This window comes from Pinus tabuliformis, chromosome 2_2 (genome assembly GCF_031772625.1).
Source record: "Pinus tabuliformis cultivar Carrire ecotype Pingquan chromosome 2_2, CPIR1, whole genome shotgun sequence".
Lineage (NCBI taxonomy): Eukaryota > Viridiplantae > Streptophyta > Pinopsida > Pinales > Pinaceae > Pinus > Pinus tabuliformis.
The window spans coordinates 190,615,270-190,637,579 of record NC_142300.1 but is presented as its reverse complement, the minus strand read 5'-3'; the positions used below and the strand labels follow the sequence as shown (position 1 = coordinate 190,637,579).

The following is a 22,310-nucleotide window of genomic DNA, read 5'->3' as shown; positions in this document are numbered from 1 at the left end:
AATGAAAAGGACTGAGTTTTCCTTGTCGTTAGACTCGTTAAAATGATTAAATAGCGACAAACTTGTCTTTAGACGAGAACGAGTTTCCCTATCGCTAGGCTCGTTAAAACATAGCGATGGGCTTGCCCGAAGGGCAGGTTATAGAACAAGCATATGTTATCCTCCTCAAGCTTGACAAAAATAAAGAGGTACTGGTCAGAAATGACTGGGGAAAAATTGGGAGAACCTCAAAGCTTTAATGGTAGCAAGTCGCTCTTGAACATGACACTTTGTCCTCCGTATCACATCGGGTTGGGTTGTTTCATTCACCGGTCTCATCACCATGGTCCTCGCCAAACCATCCACATTTGGGGTAATGCTACCGATCCATCACATCAGTGTCGTTATATGTTCAAGAGATGTTGTTCAGAAAGAGTCAACCGTGTCCCATCCACTGCCATACATTATCCTTCATCCACCCATGATCGCCACCTTGAATCATATCTCACAGATTGTTTTCACCTCCACTAAAATCATTAGCTCCGTTCCGTGTCACTGATGTGGGATTCATTAAGGCCCTCCTTTGACGGATCGCTTCTTGTCGACTTCAGCTCATTATCCAAGAAGTTGATCTAGGAACACCCCCCTCAGTACTTTGAAGCTTGCATGCCTCAATGGCAAGTTTCTCACTTCCGGCGACAGGTATACATCAATGACCTTCGACCAGAAGATTTTGCGTGGTGTTCGACGCCAAGTCCTTTATTCACACCACGTGGATTGTACTGCAATACCTTGAGGGTCATTATCATTATCGGTGATTCCTCTCGCGCTTGTTAACGGTTTACATTATTGACCGATAATCAAGCGATGTCTTTCCATGTTCGACTTCAGCGCAATTCTCACATGGATCGACTTGTACTTAAAGTGAAGATCGAACGAGTTTGAAGACCCCGGATCTAGTTTCATCCATCCGGGCTGCGATATATATTCAGGAAATATAAAGACATTTGATATGTACATCATTGCAGCAGATGATCATCTTACTCAAAGGATGATAATTTCAGCAGAGAATTATCAGTCTACCATCAGACGATCGTCTGTTCTATGTACCAAAATGAATTTATAAAGCTGAGCATGGGAATGCCCGCCTCAGCTAGATCATGAAAGCAGAATGAAAAATAATGTATTGTATTGTATTTTATTACAGGGCGCCTCTCAGCGATTGAATGAACTTCGGATCCTCCTGATAAAGCATTTCACCCGATAAACGACCTCATACTTTAGGGGGCAACTGTTATAGACATTTTTGTGCCTTACAGCATGAAGCATGAAATGTCGATAATCTGAGGGATCCAAAGTCCCTAAACATGTTGTTCCTACCCCTAGAGGAACAAGGTCAGCAAACCATAGCACTAAATATCAGTTCTCCACCTGAAAACGCTCAAAAACAAGCTAATTATGGATCATGTCAACTGCTCCACTGAGCATCTGCGCTGAATGTCAACTGCTCCACTCTGTACCTGCGCTGAATGTCAACAGTAATGAAGGCTACCTGCGCTGGGCGAGATTGGCCAAGTGGCACAGTCATTCTGCAAGGTGTCAAATGCCCAGGAAGCTTCCAAAATGACACTTGGATCAGGGAATTCGCCTTGTGATGAGTAAGAGGATCTAGATCTCCAAGTGGAAGCAAGAACCTCCAAGTGGACTCAAGAACTGAAGAATAACTGAAGTGGGAGAGGACACTAGTCAGCTTCATGCCAGCCTCAAGCTGACTCATCCTTTCTCCAAAACTCCTATATATAGAGCTCTCTCATGAGGTCTAAGGAGGCTGGAATCTTGTGAATGTAAGGAAGTGCTGTTGGTTTGAGTATAGAATTATTGGGTGATTTGCTTGAAGGAGGTGAAGAGGAGATTTCTTTCTGCTGGAAGGTGTTGCTGGATTGGGCCTCTTATGGTTGTAACACTCTCAGAACTTTACTTCTTCCATTAATAAAGCATTTGAGGTTCTTCTATATGCATGTGTCTCAATGGCGTATTGATACTTGTATATTTGATTTATTCTAATCCTTGAATCAATTATGAATGTATGCTTCTTGTAGTTTCCCTCTCTTGTCATTTTGCAGGATCTTGGTGTAGCTGGGCCAGTAAAGGAGCAAGGAGCTGGGAGCAAGCAGCAAAGGGGGAAGATTGGATCAATCATTAGCGAAAGATAACGGTTAGTGGATCTCTTTCTCCTCTCTCTTACATCTCATAAAGAAGTAATCTCGAATAGCTTTGCTTTGATTGTTGCTGAGGTACTATCACCCTTAGAGTGGGATAGGGTCATTCCGTATTGGATACTTTTCCCAACAACATTAAGGACCCGGAGAGGTAGCCAAGAAGTTTGGTGAACTCCCTTATCAAATTGTTGTTGTGTTGATATGTTTGATTATGTTTCAATTTGCTTATGTGTTTATGTTATTTGCAATCTTTTCGATCCATTGCACTAAGCAACATAAACAAACTTCACATAAAGTCTATAATACCTTTTTCAATAATGGATCAGCCAAGAGGTACGTTTTTAAAACTATCCCGATGATGTTTTCCGAGTACACATCCGGAACAAACACCATCTCTGCAAGATACCGTTGGAAGACCTGTCACCATATTTTGTTTACATAGATTATGAAGGGAGCGATAGTTTAAGTGACCAAATCGCTCATGCCAAAGTTTTCTCACTTCATCATTATGAGCAACAAATACCAAGGGAAGATTTGATGATCCAAAGTTGTTAAACTTATACATCCTTGTAGAATCATTAGCAATGCCAGTAGCTAAAATCTGTCTAGGATCTCTTAGGCCCTTAATTACAACATCGTGAAGTGAAAATTCAACGATTTTACCTCCACCTAAATGAGTTATCCGATATACAGATAGAAGGTTGTAGGGTAAGGTTGGAACACATAATACATCATTAAATTGACCATTGTTTAGATGAACAGTTCCAATCCCTACATCGCTAAGAGATCTATCATCACCAACGTATATATTTTTGATGTTACAATCATTTAAAGAAGAAAACATGGCTTTGTTTTTGGCCATGTGATAAGAAGCTCCAGAATCAATGAGCCACTCATGAGGATGAGAAGAAGAAGATACATTTAGTGCATAACCAGACCGAAATGCTGGATAACCGCATGCAGAAAGTGCTATTCCTAAAGATGAAGTTGAAGTTGAAGAGTGCTCCAAATGGATGTTATGCTTCTTCATTGCTGCTTCCAAGGCTTACATCTTCTTAAAGCATTTGGATTCTAAGTGGCCATCTCGATTACAAAAGTGGCAATGTCTATCAGTCTTCTTCCCTTTGTTTTTATTTGCGCTATCATTTTGTTAAAATGATTTTTCATTTTGAGACTGAAATTGCTTAGGACCCTTGTTTGGTTTAGGACCATTCTTTTTAGGATACTACTTCTTAGGATTCTTTGAATTTGGTTGTCGCTGGACGGCTAAGGCTTTCTTAGAAGAGTTTCCAAGATTAAGAAGACCAATATATAAGAGCTTTTCTTGTTCTCTTATTAAAGAGTTACAAAAGGCATCAAAAGAGGGGGACTTGTAGTCTTGTCCTTGAGAAATAAAAGCTTCTCTAGTAGAATGGAAGGTGGAAACAAACACAGAGTAGGCTGGTCCCAACTTAGTAAGAATGGAATAGATAAGGCTACCATCTTCTTTCTTAACCTTAACACCTTCCAAGAGAAGTCTAAGGGTCTTGAATTTGGACAAAATATCTCCAATGGAAGAAAAATTATTGGGGTCCAATGTCAACAACTCATTTTCAAGTTGGGCTCTAATTTCATTTTTAATTCCAAAAACTTTAGTGAGCTATTTCATTGCTTCATTAGAAGTATCAAGTTCTGCGATATGGAATCTAAGGTCTAGAGAAATGGACATCCCTATCAACCCACGTGCTTGATCTTGCCTATTTTCCCATTTGGTTGCCTTATCTTCATCTTGAGGTTTGGTTTCTTGGCCTGAGGCTATTCTGTAAAGACCTTTACTTATAAGTAAATCCACAATGTAGGACCACCATTGGAAGTAGTTGTTGCTGTCAAGAATAACTTGGCATGGACTTTCCATTTTAATAGAAATTGAAGCTAGAGATGCTGAAACTAAGTGTTCCAATGGAAAGATCTCGAAAAATTAGTTTGATTAAAAAAAACGGCTCTGAAAACGGCTTCCGGATGAAGAAGTTATGGCTTTTTGAAGAAAAGTTGTTGAAGATGCTGACGAAGTGCGTGAATGTGCGGAAATGAATGATAATGCTATATTTTAAAAAAATCCCCCCCTTTTCCAAACTTAATTTAATTAGCTCACTTAAAAAAAAAGTTTTTATGTGACTCACTTTTATAAATAAGTGAAAGTCACTTTCACAATGGTACTTTATGAGCTACGCACTAAATTGTAACTTAAATAAAAGATAAAGAGACTTTAGAATTATAAGTGACTCACTTTTATAATGGGTGAGAACACTTTTACATAGTAATTTTAAAACATAAGTTACATGTGCTTTTTGAAAAAGTAACTCAACAAAAAGCAAGACTTGAACTCAAGACCTGTATTCTCAAAAAGTAACTTTGGACCAAGTGAGCTAGTTTAAAAGGTTAGTAATTTTTGGAAAAGAGGAAGGGTTTTTTTTAGTCACTGAAGCTTTGGGGTGCATGTTTACTTGAAAAAGCTCTTTTTTGCCTACAAAACAAAAACCACAATACCGAACAGGGACATACAAAAAAAAACAAACCTTACGGCTTGAAGTTAGCTTTAGCCAGAAACTAAATATTTTCCTCAATGTTTCTGATTTTCCGAGATCACACTAAGACATGACGGAAAAGAGCATATGCATGAGAAAAATCCTTCCTTTCTGTTTCTGATTTGCCCAGATCGCATAGAGTCATGGGGCAAAGAGCATACGCAGAAATAAAAGATATAGATCTGGTAATAAAAAACAGAGAGCTAAATAAACCGAAATAAACAGAGAGATGAATAGCTAGAACTGCAAATAAAGACTGTATACCTCCAGATCTTAAAAATGACGTAATTAGGGCTACCGGAAACCTTTTCGCATGAAACGAAAGGGGTTCCTCACTGGAAAAGATGCTCCTATCATAATAGAGCAGTCCTCTTGGCCCGAAAGCAGTTAGAAACAATAGATCTAGGAAACGATGGTCAGATGCAGTTGTACCGGCTTCAGATTTGGATCACCAACAGATGCGGCCCTCAAAAAACTCTGATACCATGTAGGAATTTACAGGGTAAGTTCCTCAGACAGAACACCAAAGGACACCGCTCACAAACAGATCACAAATCAATACACCAGTATTCTTGACGTGGTTAAAACCCTCAAAGAGGGAAACAGTCCACGGCTTGAGCCAACATGACCACTTCAAGCAATTTATTAATAAAAGAATGAAAATTTACATAAGCTTCTCTCATGAACGGTTACCCCACAAATGACCCTCCATGCTCTTTAAATAGAGATCATGGACCAATCGAGTGTTAAGCCACGGATCAAGTGTCGGTAATACTGAGGAGAGAATGAGCCGTCGGATCACTACATATCGTGGCCATCGGATTGTAAGTTACAAAAGTACATAGTAAAGAAACACACTTTACCTAACTCTACACTAGACCAAGTTATACTTAACTATTTCCTATGTGTCGGAATATCCTAACAGCGTAAGCCAGTATTGCGAGCAACCAAGAGTCAGTGCAAGTAGGCCAGAGGGAGGTCGAATTATTTGACAGAGGGAGAATTTTTCTCGTAGTTATTTTGGCCAGATATTTGTTGAAGGATTCCCAGATATTGTACTCTCCATTTTTGCTACATAATAATAAAATAAACCTTCATCTGCTGCATTGGTTTTCCCTTTGGGGATGTTAGTCCAAAAATTATTGTATCGATTTTTATGTGTGTGCATCTGTTAATTAGTTCTTGATTTTATTTTCTGCAGTGTATTTTATGGTGAAGATTGCAATTGTGAGTTATTTGTTAATTGCCGTAAACAATTAAACTGCTAACAGTGGAGGAGAATAATATCCAGTAATTGCAATAAAGGAATTTTCACAATTTATAGGGAATTCAAGGGGAAGGTCTCTTTCCCCAAAAGAGTTTATGGGTACACTCATAACTAGGTTGGCCTCAATCACCTAGGAATGTAATAAATGGGTGTTGACTAGATCAGCTTTAAGTCAAACCTAGAAATGCAATAATACACCATAATAATGATTACAAAGTGAGGTTGGCCATGGCCTCAAGTAAAGCATACATCATCATCTCAACACCAAGGAATTCATGGCCTGAACCCCTCAGTGTTCTTTGGATTCTTCATATGATGTTCTTAGGCTTAGCATCGGTCCCTTCTTAGTGACTAATGGTGGAAAGGACTTCCCTTCTCTTCCCTCTTTTGCTATTTGTATTTCCATCTATGATGCTCGTATTGAGTGAGGGCCTTGCTCTTATATCTAGCCCATGCTCCTTTTTCTTTCATATTTGGAGATTACTTGCTCATGCTTTCTCATGTGTTTCTCATGAATCTATTACTTTAGACCAGCCTAGATCCATCTTAACTTTGGATTTACCAAGCGCTGAGAGGGATCAAATCTCTTGAAGTACAAACCTCTTTTACAGTGAAAGGAGATTTGATCCCTCTCGGCACTTGGTAGATCCGAAGTTAAGATGGATCTAAGCTGGTTATACTATTATAACATTATATAACATCATAATATTATACTATTATAATATATTGTCAAAGGCTGATCATGAGAGTGATGATGTGCATCTTAAATAATTTCACTTTGATTTATGTGCCTTTCCCGTCAATTCATGAGGTATTATTACATATTGGTAGTGGATTCTAGAAAATGTTGGCTTTATAAAAAACAAATCCCATTAGCATGGAAATTATATATATATATATATAAAATTAAACATTTAAAAACTAAGTTTTATTTTGTAAATAATTCTATCTATATATATATATATTAATTTAAATGAAAATATAACTTTTATTTATTAAAATCTAACAAATTATAATATAGTAATTAGTGAACATATTTGACTTTGTATATATCTGAAGACACCAAAAACAAACAACAGTAACATGGAAGTACAGAAACAACATTTGACTCTGTATCAACTTGAATACATAAATGATAAATGGAGAAATTATTGCAATAACATGATCTACATTGGTTTAAAATTGATTGAAGGACTTTTTTGATTTTCCTCTCTCTATACGTTGCGGACAGCATGCAAAGCAAAATGCTCTGTCAAATAAAAAGTGAAAGTTCTGATTTAGAATGAAGATGGTGCCCTATCCTTGTACGCATTTGAAAAGTTTCATCACCAGATGTTGGCTTAATGGTGATGTTGATTTTCTGTGTAGATTTTATTTATTTATTTTTAAATTAAATAATGAAATGAAATGAAATGATATTTTAAGGTCCACGAGACTAAAAATAATCTATGAGACCATTAGTTCCCTGTTTTTCGCTCTTTGCAATTCAGTCATTTTCCGATTCAAATTGGTGATGATCTGACCCAACCTTCCAACAATCTCTTCGCTAAAAAGACAATGCCAAGAAACTGATGCTAACATGTTCCCATAACTTTCTCTAATGTCTTTGAATGCATCACATTCCAAAATGTTAATCATATTACTTTCAAAATATTGTGTATAAAGTGTAGAAGAGTGTATAATAAATTGTAGAGTATTAATTTTAGATCGCAAAACTAAATAGCAGAAATACAAAACTTAATAAATTTGCAGAAATAAACTTTTGATATTGATGTAGGTTGATGCTCATGCATGATTACATGAACCCTAAAATGAAAATCAGAAGCCAAAATGCCCAGCTCTTCTCTACTCTTGAACCATTATCTGTGTCATTTACAGTTAAGTTTTCATTTTCTAGCTGTAAAATATTATTACAGGTGAAACAAACAGTGGCTGTTGGTCAACAAGAATGATGTTGTTATGAAATTTCCTGGATTTGTTGTGAATGAGAGTTCATAATTATTTGCTTTTCTTACTATGCCAAAAAACCTAAAAGGGAAGACCATTATCTGTGTCATTTACAATTAAGTTTTCATTTTCTAGCTGTAAAATATTATTACAGGTGAAACAAACAGTGGCTGTTGGTCAACAAGAATGATGTTGTTATTAAATTTCCTGGATTTGTTGTGAATGAGAGTTCATAATTATTTGCTTTTCTTACTATGCCAAAAAACCTAAAAGGGAAGAGATTTTAATCCACGTTGAGATATTAGATATAATATCTAAACCTAGATGCATCTATTAAAATATATGGAAATAAATCAATCCGCTCTGCATTTTATTTAACTCTAAAATCAGCTGAGTTTTTTCCTCGATGCTGAAACCAAATTCTGTTTTATCCTAGGTTTCTAAGTAGCGTAGTGCCAGGGAGTTTCGGTTGTTTGAGATTAAAAAGGGACTTGATATACATTATTATAATGATGATATTGATCTCATTCCAATTGTAATAGTGAAACTCGGTATGCAGTCTGCTATACTGGATAGGGTTAGGTCTATATCATAGAATTACAATATAATTTTAAAACAAATATTGACCACTTTCTTTCGAAAATGTTTTTCTGTTTTAAATTCATTGTCTTAGTAGATTCTCTTTGACGAAGAACAACTAAATGCATGATAAGATGCTTAAATAACATTTATTACAAGATCAACCATATAGAAGTGTAAAGTGATGAGGGAAATTTTAAATTTTATGGAAGTCAAGGTAATGGTAGATATAAAAAAGGGTCGACGGTCTTTATGCTTGGATTTAGTATTATTCCAGAGAATTAGGATTTATAAAAATAAAACCTATTACACGGACATGATGCGGATCTATTACATTAACATGGACACTGAAAATCTAATTACATGAACATGATTCGAATTTATTACACGAACATTCTATGATGGAGTTAATCTGGATCATCTACAACATGAGGCAGAGCATATATTATTATATTTGCAGGAGGAGAAGGTTACGGATTGGCGGCACGGATCTCTATGATTTTTGCAGCCATAGAAAAATTACTCGAGTTCAATGTAACTACTAACAACGAAACATAGTTGTTAAAGAAAACATATCTTTGTTTTAGTTTTAAGTGTTCTGCCTAGATCCAATAAAACAACTAGCACAATATAACAACTACCGTAGGCACACACGAAATTTCTTCTAATCCAACGACAAATTCAGAGCTTATAGTTATGGAGATGCATATGAGAATTAATCAATCATTATATATATGAGAATTAATCAATCATTATATATAGATTAAAATAGAGCTGATATATTTTTAATTTTTAATTTTTAAATTTTAAAACATCTAACATTAACACCTACACATCTACCTTATACTGGGCTGTAGAGCGCCTCTCAGCACAATTAGTTTATGTTTTTGGAGTAATCTCAAGTACTCCAGTAGGCACTTCCTGCTGGTTATACCTTTTTCCTTGAGTCCCATCTTCAGCCAATCTTCTCATAAGCTAAATTATGCACTGGGCGTTAGAATTCCTATTCAGAACTCCACAGCCAGCTAAATCGGGTTTTAGTTGGACCCTCCATCAAAGTTTATCTTTAGGGTCCCTGAATTTGTTGGACTCTAGTTTCCCTTAATCTTGTATGTTCTGTTTTGTTCTGACCCTTACCCATCGTACATGCTCATATGAAAATAATATTGATTATCAGCTAATTTAATCTTTAATTTCTAAAATTTTCTGATTTTTATCTAACTTAAAAAAGGTTTGATCTTACAAATTTTGCTTGGGGGCTTCTGTAGTCTGTACTGCATTTATTGCTCTTAAACCTTACATAGAGGACTGCTACTTTGAGGGTCCTTTTGGCTTTGCCCGGATTGCTTGTTACCTGTCAAAAATTAATATTCTGATATGGACTTATTGCGTCGTTTATAGGATGCTGCTGCTCACTTGTCACAAGAGTCATCAATTATCATAATTTCATCACTTGCTGCTTACAGACCAGAGGCATCAATGGCGATGTATGGGGTTACCAAGACTGCTCTTTTAGGGCTCACAAAGGTATTGCTTTCTTTCGTATAAGAAAATCACGAAACATATTCTTGTTCTCTGTTTATTATTTTATTTGAATACATAATAAGACTTTTTAGAATGCAGGATAATCATGCTTTCATGGTGTAGAATATGTTATATCATGAACAACAGATGATTTTCATTTTATTCGCAGAGGGATTCACACAACTAAACAATCAAACAAAGCGGCCATGTTTGTTATGGCACAAGGAATATAACTTTTATAGTAATTTTTTTCATTGAATGGTCTCATACTGTCTTAGAATGAGGTTAAAGAATAAAATTTACTACAAAAAGCCATCCCATGAATTTTCTATGTTTGAATACAAAACCTATGTTAATATTCTAATCCCAACAACTTGGCCAACTACTACTTAGCAGATTCCTTGCACTTTTAATTATTATGCATATCTACTGAATAAAAGACACAACTGGGATCCTAACAAATTGTAACAGCAGAAGCAAAAGAAATATACCAATCTCAATCACATGCACACAAGATTTTCTTTCCTTCAAGTCAGTTCTTCATTCAAATAACTTCAGAATTTACAAGGGCTGCCTTCTTGGGATAATGATCCACTGAGAAAAGATAATACAACAATAAAGCTGGAATTTAGATCCAACCCCTATGCAGATCTGTCCTTTGATCTTCTTGGCTGATCTAGATCTGTCTCCCTTCCTGCCCCTTGCACTCTTCCTTGAACCCTGCACACTTGGATGAAAGTTCTTCTTCACCAAATCACTGAGATCTCACTCTCACTGTGTCTTGTGCTCAAAGGTGTGTCTTCTCCCTTAACCTCGCTTTTAATTTATAAGTTTGAGTTATTGACCAAATTCACAACTCTAATCTCCAAAATGATTGATGGTTAGGTTTAGATCTCAACGTCACTTGAGATCAACGGTTGAGATTAATCTAATTTAATCATGCAAATAACCTTTGCGTTTCATTAGATTAACTAATTTTATCTTATAAAATTCAACTACTTTAATACTTAAATTAATTGTGAAGATTAAGGCTTAATTAGGCAACTTTCGCATGTCTAGACATTTAGACTTGTGCAGAAGTACCTGCCTGAGCTACAAACATCAACTCTCCCTCTTAGCAAGGAAGGTATTCTGCGCCACTCCTAGCATGTCTCTATAAAACACAAACTTCCTTTTCACCAAGAGTTTGGTGAAAATGTTTGCAATCTGCTCATATGTGGAAATATAGTGAAGCTTCACTGTCTCTTTTTAGATCTTGTCTCTAATGAAGTGATATTTGATCTCAATATGCTTGGACTTGTCGCGGGACAACAACTCTGATATCACAGTGTATCCTCGTAGGCTCCAACTTCTGACCAAAAATTATTTGATCAACTTGTGAAGCCAAATAGCCTCACAACTTGCCATACTAGCTACCATATGCTTTGCCTTGCTGAATTGAGTGCCACAGAAGTCTGCTTCCTGTTTGTAATGTCCTTTCCTAAATTATTTTGGAACATGATTAATTTCTACATTTTAGGGCCAATTTTGGAGGAGATGGGGCCCATTCAATTTTTATTAGAAGACTTAGGAGTTAGAAGTAAGTTATTTTGGTTTTGTTAGTAGCATGTGGGGGCCACCCACACAAGGAAATATGCACTCCCTAAGCCCATGGTTCAAATTGCATGAGAGGGAAAATCAAAGGCTTAGTGAGGGACCCACGAAGGAGAGGGAAAAAGGCTCCACAAAATCTATAAAAGGAAGGCAACACTCTTCATTTGATCATCTTTGGCATATCGAATTTCTTCTTAGTTGCTCGAGCTGCTTAGTCAGGTCACTTGCTGTTTAGCACGAGTTTTCCAAGCGGAGAACTCACCCTTTCTTTGGGGGACTTCGAGTGCCACCCTAGAGAGGTTCATCCATAATCTTCCAGAGGTTATTTCCTGTGTGGTTTCCAGCATTTGTATTCAATATCTCCAGGTGGTGTATATTTTTGGAGGACGTAGTGGGAGAAACCGAGTTGAGATCTTGTGCATTCTTCAGGGGAGCTATTGTTGGGAGAAATTCCAGGAAAGAAGCTCTAGTGATTTGCTTCCATTTGGGTGAGTTTTTGGGCTGGAGGAAAGAGCTTTCTTCAGTGGGGATTTCACACTTCTTGGGGCCAGCGCAGAAGGAAGAGATTGGGCACACGTGGGTAGTGGAGACTCAGCCATTGGAGCTATTTCTTGTTGGGAGAAATAGGGGAAGTGTTAGTGGAGGTGATTGCTACTTTTCCGGAGTGTTTGAGGAGGATTTTGCTGGTGTATTGACAGGCAGTGTGCTTCAGCAATTTTGGAGGGCATAGGGCTTTTTGGGGGTCGATTTTGGAAGGTCAAAACCAAGCCAAACCATTTCTGGGTTTTTGTGGGTTTTGTCTGAGGAGCCTAGAAATATTTTTGTAGAATTTCTGAGCACCGGGGGTGGGCTTTTCAGCCATATCTTTGTAGTAGATAGTGCAAAATTGGTGGGGACTGCGCAGTGCAATAGTTGGTTAGTTGACTGTAGCTCCGGATTATCATTGCTTCACCTGGTGCATTCCTTCCATATTTTGTACTCTTGCACTAGTATATAATAAAATGACTCAGCTACTTCCATATTTTTGATTGTTTTGGGTGTGTTCTAATTGTTTTGAAATTTCTGTGGTGAAAAATTGTTTTTTGCTTGCATATCACTGCTTTTCCTATTTTAGAACATCACAGTGGTATCAGAGCTTAGATCTTGGCTCAACTGTGGGGGACTTTCCTATGAGTGAGGAGGACAAACAAAATATTACCTACAGGAGGCAAAGGTACTAGAGCAGGCAGAGTGAGCTAGAGATCACTCCAGATATTGAGGATCGTGGGAAGGCAGTGATAGAAGAAGACATGGGAGAGCCCAACAACAGAGAAGAGGTGGCCTTTGACAGTCTCTTGAAGACCCTGTGTGATTTAGCAAAGGGGGAGAAGGAGATGTTAGATGAGATCAAAATGCAAAACCGGTAATGAAGCACTCATCGAGATTTTCTATTTGGAGAGACTTTCAGGGGCTTCTCAATAGTTTGATCACCCTTCACCTACTGTGCAACCACCATCCTCTAGTGGGCCAACTAGAGCCACTCTACCTTCTTTCCTACCTTTAGCACCAGGTGAATGAGGGGAGTTGATGATCAATCACCTATGGGGGAGCATTTCATGGAGTGGCAGTCCATGGGAGTAGACTTCAGAGAAGCACTATCTTTCACAGATTTTTGCTAGCTCAAGCAGAATGAGAAGGGAAGGAGCTATGGAGGCCATGCCACACAGAACTATGAGTTGCAACGTACCATTGGGAAGATGTACTTCTCCACTTACGATTTCACTACAAAATGCACAACTCGTGCTTGGGTGGAGAAGCTGGACGCCTATTTCCAGCTCGACAAGACCATTAAAATGGGCACTTTGCATTTGGAGGGGGAGGCACACGAATGGTGGTTTCATGGCTTGTCCACTCTGGGCCATGCCAACATGACCTCCTATGAGGATTTCACATGGAGAGTAGTGGAGCATTTTGACCGGAGGGATTTGAAGGCTCCCTTTAGGGAGTTGACCCAAGTTAGGTGTACATGACATCCACAACATTATATTTAAGAGTTCCTGAGGGTCTCAGTCATGGTGCCCGATTTGTCGGATGCTAGGCGAGTATACACATTTGTAGAAGGGTTGATGGAGCCATTGTGTGCACTAGTGAAGCCACGCAGGCCCTCTACTCTATTGGAGGTTGTGACTTGTACAAGAGACTTGTAGGGGGCCATCCCCAAGATCTGGGCACCCTTTCCACCACGCACTCCCTACCCTCAGAAGGGGAATGACACTAGAGCACCCCCAGCGCAAAGAGAAGCGCAAGGGCGAGGGCAGCTGGACGATGAGACTAGGAGAGACCTCAGGAAGAGGAAGTTGTGTTTTACATGTCGGGAGCCATGGGTAGCAGGCCATCAGTGCACGACAGGTAAGGCCCATTACATCAAGGTCTTCTCGGACGATGATCAAGTGGTTGAGGTGGAGTTGGAGTTTGGTGGGGGAGACAACGAGGGTCTGGCAGAGAGGGGACCACCACCACCACCACCACCACCACACAGGGGAGCATCTTTTGCACTATTCGGGGGAGTCCTAGCCTCTTTGTGTGGGGTTCCCAAATTTTTGACCATGAGGATTAGAGGCACAGTGCAGGGGTAGTGTGTCTCAGTCTTAATAGACAATGGGGCCACCCACAATTTTATTGATTCTCAGATGGTCCAGAGGGGAGGCATCACCACTGCAGAGTTTGAGGGGTTTTCAGTTCTGGTACCAGGAGATAGAACTATGCAATGCAGTCGATATGTTCCCGCTTTGATATTGACCATGGGGAAATATTTGATGACAAACCATTTCTTCATGGTGGACGTTTTGGACACCAATGTGGTGATGGGTGTCCAATGGTTGTATTCCCTTGGCCGAGTTACCACCGACTGGAGGAAACTAGAGATGGAGTTTACCAGGCCGGATGGTAAGCTAGTGGTTCTTTGGGGCATGCATTCATATCCTCCACAGATAGTTTCGGCCCACAAGATGGAGGCCGATTTGAGGCATGGAGACATAGCATGGGAAGTAGAGCTGAGGATTTTAGAGGCTTGGGGATAGACCAAGCCACCACATCCAGTCATACAGGCTATACTAGACAAAAATCTGGTGGTTTTTGGAGATATACCACCAGGGTGACCACCTGATAGAGGGTTTGAGCACACTATAGAGTTGCAGCCTGGTGTGCAGGCAGTCATTACTACACCCTATAGGCGTTCCAAAGCCTATAAGGATGAGATTGAGAGGGCCATCAGGGAGCTATTTGCGTTGGGCCACATTAGGCTGAGAACCAATCCATTTGCTTCTTCAGTCATGCTGGTGAAGAAGAAGGATGGAACTCTACGCATGTGCATTGACTACAGGGCACTCAACAAGAAGACATTGAAGAACCGTATCCCATTCCGCGTATTGATGAGTTGATGGATGAGCTTAGAGGAGCCAAGTACTTCTCTAAGATAGATTTGCGGTCTGGGTATCATCAGATTCGGGTGAGGGATCAGGATATCCCGAAGACAACTTTCAGATGTCATTATGGGCATTTCGAGTTTTTGGTCATGCCCTTTGGGTTGACCAATGCACCTGCTACCTTTCAGTCATGCATGAACCATGTGTTTAGAGGTCAACTGAGGAGATTTGTGTTGGTATTCTTTGATGATATCTTGATCTACAACAGGACGTGGGAGGAGCACTTGTAGCACCTGGAGGCGGTGTTGCATATCTTGGAGGAGCAACAGTTCTACGCCAAGATGTCCAAGTGCGAGTTTGTGCTGATGGAGATGCTATAGTTGGGACACATCATCGGCACAGATGGGGTCAAGGTGCATGAGGAGAAGATTAGGGCCATTCGGGATTGGCCAGTACCTAGAGATGTGACAACACTGAGAGGGTTCTTGGGCATTTTCACTTATTACCGGAAGTTCGTTAAGGGTTTCTCACAGTTGGCAGCACCCCTCATTGATCTGACAAAGAAGGGGGATTTTCCATGGATAGATGGAGCTCAGACAACATTCGATCGCCTCAAGGAGGTGATGAGTTGTTGCCCGGTATTAGCACTCCCAGACTTCACGCAGCCCTTCACATTGGAGTGCGATGCATCGGGTGAGGGGATCGGGGCAGTCTTGTCCCAAGGTGGGCACCCCATTGCTTTCGAGAGCCGAAAGCTCCTACCTCATGAGAGGTCATATTCCATATATGACAAGGAGATGTTGGCCATAATGCATGCATTGGCCAAGTTTCGACAGTACTTGGTGGGTAACCGGTTTCGGGTGAAGACAGATCACAACAGTCTTCGCCACTTCATGGGGCAACAGGGCCTCAATGATAGACAACAAAGATGGGTTAGCAAGGTGCAGGCCTATGATTTTGATATTGAGTATGTGCGAGGGAAGCACAATGTGGTAGCCGATGCACTATCCAGGAGACCCGCAGGACTTTCACTCATGAGCATCTGCCATGACTGGAAGGCACAACTATTGGTGGAGTACTCCAAGGATCGCCAGGTATGTGAGATATTGGAGGGAAGTTATGTAGATGAGCGCTACAGGGTGATGGACGAGGTTATATAAAGGGGCGCATATTTTTGGTTCCGAGGTCCCAGTTGAGGGAGCGTATCCTTTGTGCAATTCATGATTTCCCATTTTCTAGGCACCATGGATTCAGGAAGACCTACATGGCAGTGAGAGAGTGCTTCACCTGGAAGGGCCTCAAAGGGGACGGATTGAGATATGTGCAAGAGTGTGAGGCTTGTCAGAGGAACAAGGGGGAGTTGACGCATCCAGTAGGATTGTTGCAACCTCTCCCCATTCCTGAGGGGAAATGGGAGAGTATCTCTATGGACTTCATCATGGGGCTTCCCTGAGTGCAAGGGAAGGATTGCATTTTTGTGGTGGTCGACTGACTGACCAAGTTCACACATTTCATTGCCATTTCGACACGATATTCATCTTCTTAGGTGGCAGAGCTATTCTTTAGGGAGGTCTTCCGCCTGTGCGGACCCCCTAAGACTATAGTGGGTGATCAAGACAACCGATTTATGGGGGGATTCTGGCAGGAGATTTTCAGGCTAGTGGGCACAGAGCTCACCTCGAGCACCAATTACCATCCATAGACTGATGGCCAAACAAAGAGGGTAAACAAATGGCTAGAGGGTTATCTCAGGAACTATGTGACAGGGCAACAAAGGGCATGGATTCGATGGCTGCACTTGGGAGAGTACTGCTACAACACCACACATCATATGTCCATTGGTATGACTCCTTTCCGTGCTCTATATGGTTATGATGGTTTAGCTTTTGCTAACATCGTTTTGGGAGACAGTCGGGCTCCAAAGGCCAAAGATTGGATCTTGAAGAGCCAAGACATCCTCAAAATTCTTAAGGATAATTTGCAGACAACTCAGAATCAACAAAAGGCATATGCTGATAGGCATCAGGTTGAGAGGCATTTTGAGGAGGGGGACTTGGTGTACCTTCGATTGCAGTTGTACTGATAGTCCACTTTGAAACAGAAGGGGGCCGAAAAGCTGCAACCACGATTTTATGGGCCCTATAGGGTGATCAGGAGGGTTGGAGAGGTAGCTTATGAGTTGGAGCTATCGCCAGGGAGCAAGATCCACAATATTTTCCATGTTTCATGCCTCAAAAGGGTGTTGGGGCAACAGGTTACAAAAGCTGTGGAGTTGCCTCCACTTGATGATGAGGGGCACCTAGTTTTGGAACCAGAAGCCATCTTGGAGACCAGGGAAAGGAAGCTTTGAAGTAGGATAACTAGAGAATACTTGGTGCATTGGAGGAGCTTGCCAGATGAGGATGCTACTTGGGAGGGCGAGCATATACTTGAGCATCCAGCACTAAAGTTGCTTGCCGACAAGCAACATTTGGGAGGGGAGGACTATAATGTCCCTTAATTATTTGGAACATGATTAATTTCTACATTTTGGGGCCAATTTTGGAGGAGACGGGGCCCATTCGATTTTTATTAGAAGACTTAGGAGTTAGAAGTAAGTTATTTTGGTTTTGTTAGTAGCATGTGGGGGTCATCCAGACAAGGAAATACACACTCCCAAAGCCCATGGTTCAAATTTATGATATATCTTCTATGGATACCCTGTTGTGTTGGAGGAGAGTTGACCTAAAGATTGAGAGGGCATTGTTGTGGTGACAATGGACAATCCCATTTAGTTCCCCCTAGAGATGTGCTTGTGTTTTATGGCTATACCATTAAGGTGCAATTTATTGATAATAGGTCTTATTTCATGAAATTAAAAATTAAGCTATTTACGTCAAGATATAACTTTGGGTGATTCAACATGGATTTTATTTTATAATTTTCATCTATTTAGGTACTTTATGAGTGGAAGAATTTGAGCTATTTGACTTGTAATGCCCATTTTAGGAGCAAGTCCTATTTTGGTGATGTGGTGTCTTGAAACTTTTGAAACCCATTTGGGTCATTAAATGACCATTTTGGGGTTAAAATTTGAGTATGTAGTCCCTAGCCACGTTTGTTCTACACATCGAGAACTTTTGGATGACACAAAGATCACCTCAGTTGGAGTTTGTTGGATGATGTATTGTGTCCCTTTCTAGATTCATTTGTAATAGACTATAGTGTACTTGAATGATATATTCTTTTTAGCTGTAAAGACTCTGAACAAGCATCAACTGCGATGAAACCTCAAGAAATGTGAATTTTCCCACTATTGTTCTTGGCATACCCCGGGGTATGTGTGATTGGTGGAGGGGAACTCAAGATTGATCCTGTGAAGATGAAAGCCATCATCAAGTGGCCAACTCCTACCAATGTCATTCAAGTTAGGAGAATTATGGGAGTAGTGCAATACCTTTAGAATTTTATAGCATCATTTTTAATTATTTTGCACCACTTCATGCCAAAATTACCATCAAATAATCAACATAGGGCTTTTATTGAGTTGAAAGGAAATATTAGTCAAGCACCAGTTCTCAGATTACCCAATTTGCAATATCCCTTCAAAGTGGAGATGGATGCAAGTGGATATGCTATGGGAGTGGTCTTCATGCAAAGAAGTAAGTGAATATGGAATCATTCTAGAATGTTGCATGGTGGAGTCTTGAACTACCCTAAATATGACTCAGTGGAGCCCTAAAGTACCCTACATATGGCTAGGAACTCTATACCCTAGTTGAAGTTGTTAAGAAATGGAAGCATTGTTTGATTGGCAATAAAACCATCATCCATATATATCACTAGCCACTGTAATGTTTGTATGTCCAAAGTAATCGTCAAAAAACTAGATACTAATAGAGGATACAATTTTTATAGCATTTTCATCTTATCATGAAATATAAGAGGGGTAGTGCTAATACGTTGGTAGACATGCATTTAAAGCCACCCACATCCAAGATTACAAATTTGGGTACAATATGCACATGGAGCCTTTCACCCATGATGATTTATACAGGAATGCATAGAAGATGAGGACTTCAACAAGGTATTTAAATAACTACATGGCCAAGTTTGTGAAAAAGGTGATAGCAAGGATGACTATCATCTCTAAGATGGGTTGCTCTACAAGTTGGATATGCTGTGTTCCTAAAGGATAAAGATTGCAACTTATGCGACAGGCTCACACCCACAAAGTTGTAGGCCATTTTGGTGTTGGGAAAATCGTGGCCAACCTATAGAGGTGTGTGTATGGGCCCAAAATGCAAGAAGATGTAGCTTGGTTGATAAGAGATGCATGCTTTGATGCTATATTAGCAAACCCTATAATAGGAAGCAAGATTTATACCATCCTTTACCTTTACCTACTATACCATGGGAGAGCATCTCCATGTGGCATGGATTTATGGGTTCTTTCCCAAGAACCGGGGAGGGCCATGACTATTTATTTGTGCTTGCGGACATGTTTAATAAGATGTACATTAACATGTCTTGTAAAAGACCATCAAAGGACAAGATGCAACAATCATGTTCGTAGAAAAGGTTTGGGTGCATTTTGGGATACCAAGGAGCATCATCTCAAATATAGGTGCACGATTTCTCAGTGCCTTTTGGACTACACTTTGGAAGAAGATGAGAATTAAGTTGAAGTGATATACAACTTTCCATCCAAGAACAAATAGGTAGGTAGAAGTAGTGAACATGACATTGGTTCAATTTTTGAGGGGTTGCAATTAGAGGCATCGAAGGACTTGGGACGAAAATTTGATTTATATTCAGGGTTCTTATAATAGAGGTAGTACATACTTTGACAAGTAAGTCCCCTTTTGAAATCCACCTTGGATATTTGCGACCTTTACCTCTAGATGTTGTGTATGGATGGTAGGGAGGAGCAAGGGAAGACACTTTAGGTGAAGCACCGCAGGGTGAAAGATCCATTTTCTAGTACAAGAGACATTGAAAAGTGATGGAAAATGTACAAGGATTGACATGACCAACACAAAATTGAGAAGACAATTAAGATAGGAGACAAAGTCTAGTTGCATTTGACCAAAGATAGGCAACAAATTCTTGGTAAGAGGATCAAGGCTCTAGGTGATAATTTCCTACAAAGGTAATCTTCCTTCATACATATGCATTTACATAATAGTGAATGTGGAAAATATAAAGTTTTATGAGCCTTTCATGGTAGACATAGAAAATGACAAGGAGGCCTTACCTACCTAGAACCTAGCACTGAAATCTTAGGCAAAGTTAGTAGAGGATACATATTTGCAAAAGAAGTCCAAGATCACTAGAAGGGAGCAACATGAACTTTGATAGATTGGGTTGAAAAAATATTTATGTTGTTCAACACATAAATATCTTTCAAATTGCACAAATCTCGCCTCAAATCTCGCCTCAGTCAAAGTTCATATGAAGAGGTTATGCCTCCCAAAGTTGATTTATATTGTTGACCGACATGGGACCACATGGATGCCATGTTGGCTTCTATTATCTACACCTGTGGAGCTAGTTGCTTTTGGACTTTCAAGAAGATTGTAGAGGGTTCAAAACCCCAGCCAAATTTGGGAGTTGAGGCATGAAAAATCCCTAATCCTACCCTAGACAGATATCAAGACATATTAAACACTAAGCCGCTAGGAAAGGAAGGGGTTCCATTCTTGTTGTATTTCTCATTGTTCCATTGTTGTGTAGAGTAAGGGAGTGGGATATTCTGAGCAAAACGAAGGAAGTAGAATATGCTTTAGTAACTATATAGGTCATAGTGTCCATGGCAACTCCATAGTGATTTCACCTTTCTTCGTATATGCATTTCGTATCTGAGAAGAAAAAGAACAAGGCATAGTCCTCACCTTATAGCTCGGTTTTCCATGTTGGGTTTCCTAGGGTACATCTTGTGTTCATTATGTAGATGATGTGGTATTTGTTTTAACTTCTTGTCTTTTCATTCTCAACTTATTTTAGTGTTTTCAGCACAAAGCCAGTAATATTAAATTTTAATCATATGTAAACACTACATAACAAAGGTTTTGCATAAACTTGTAAGATCCATTCTGATGGACAGTTCTAGTGGAATAACCTCAATAGTTTACAAATCAACGAGGAATTTGATTCATTGAAGTCCTATGATGCATGGTAGAGCACATGCCATATCAAGATAACCATTATGAGTAGTTAGTCATCTTGTAATTCCATTTGGTTATTAGTCACTATGAAGACAAGTAATGGAATTCAGGTTCATCTAATAACCAGCTAAAGTAAGAGGAAAGCCTTATCGCACCTGTCAAATCTCTAGAAGCTAGACTAGAGAATTGCCAAGCATGTAATTTAATTGAGTCACTAGCAGTGTTGCAGGAAACGTCCCCCCCCGGATCAAAAGCCCGATCCGTGATCCGTTGTTGGTTGTCGTTACACCAAAACCCGCAGGTGTTAGTAAACAGACACATCACTAGTGTTAAGCACATGCCATGAAACACACGGAAGTGTTGGATCAACATTGCCATTAACGGGGAGCGCAACAATCTCCCCCCTTAACACGAGCCAGGTGTGTTTAGAACTCGAGACCTTTGGCTCTGATACCACTTGTTGGAGTCATGATTGCCGTTACACCAAAATCCGCAAGTGTTAGTAAACAGACACATCGCTAGTGTTAAGCACATGCCACGAAACACATGGAAGCATTGGATCAACATCGCCATTAACAGGGATATTTACAGAAATAGAAACATCAAGTTTCTATTAGGAAATAGAAACAACCAGTTTCTTCTAAGACACTGCTAAAAAGATAAAAATAGAAACAGCTAATAAGAATGAGCATTAATCACTAAATAGCATTATTCTAATACCCTCCCTTAATGCTCAATCTATTTACAACACCAATAGACCCTCTGAATTTTACAAACTTATTAGGACCAAGAGGCTTAGTGAAAATGTCGACGGGCTGCTCCGTTGTGGGAACATATCGCAAATGAACGGATCCGTCTTCAACAAGCTGGCGAATGTAGTGACAATGGGTTTCTACATGCTTTGTTCGTTCATGAAAGACTGGATTCTTGGCAAGTTTGAGCACTCCCTGATTATCACAGAACAAGGGAGTAGGACCTGTCTGGAAAACATGTATATTTGCAAGCATACGTCGAAGCCAAACTGCCTCACAAGATGCCTTAATTGCTCCTTGATACTCTGCTTCTGTTGAGGAAAGAGCCATTTCTTG

General features: G+C 39.7%; 1 protein-coding gene across 3 annotated transcripts in view; it reads left to right on the top strand.

Moving 5' to 3' along the window:
* Nucleotides 1-22,310, top strand: part of LOC149192037 (tropinone reductase-like 3) — a 175,669-nt gene that overhangs the window by 61,880 nt on the left and 91,479 nt on the right. For all 3 annotated transcript variants that reach the window (XM_089404459.1, XM_089404458.1, XM_089404460.1), the window contains exon 4: nt 9,957-10,082. In XM_089404459.1, the coding sequence (XP_089260585.1) occupies nt 9,957-10,082 (126 nt within the window). The remainder of the gene's footprint in view (nt 1-9,956; nt 10,083-22,310) is intronic.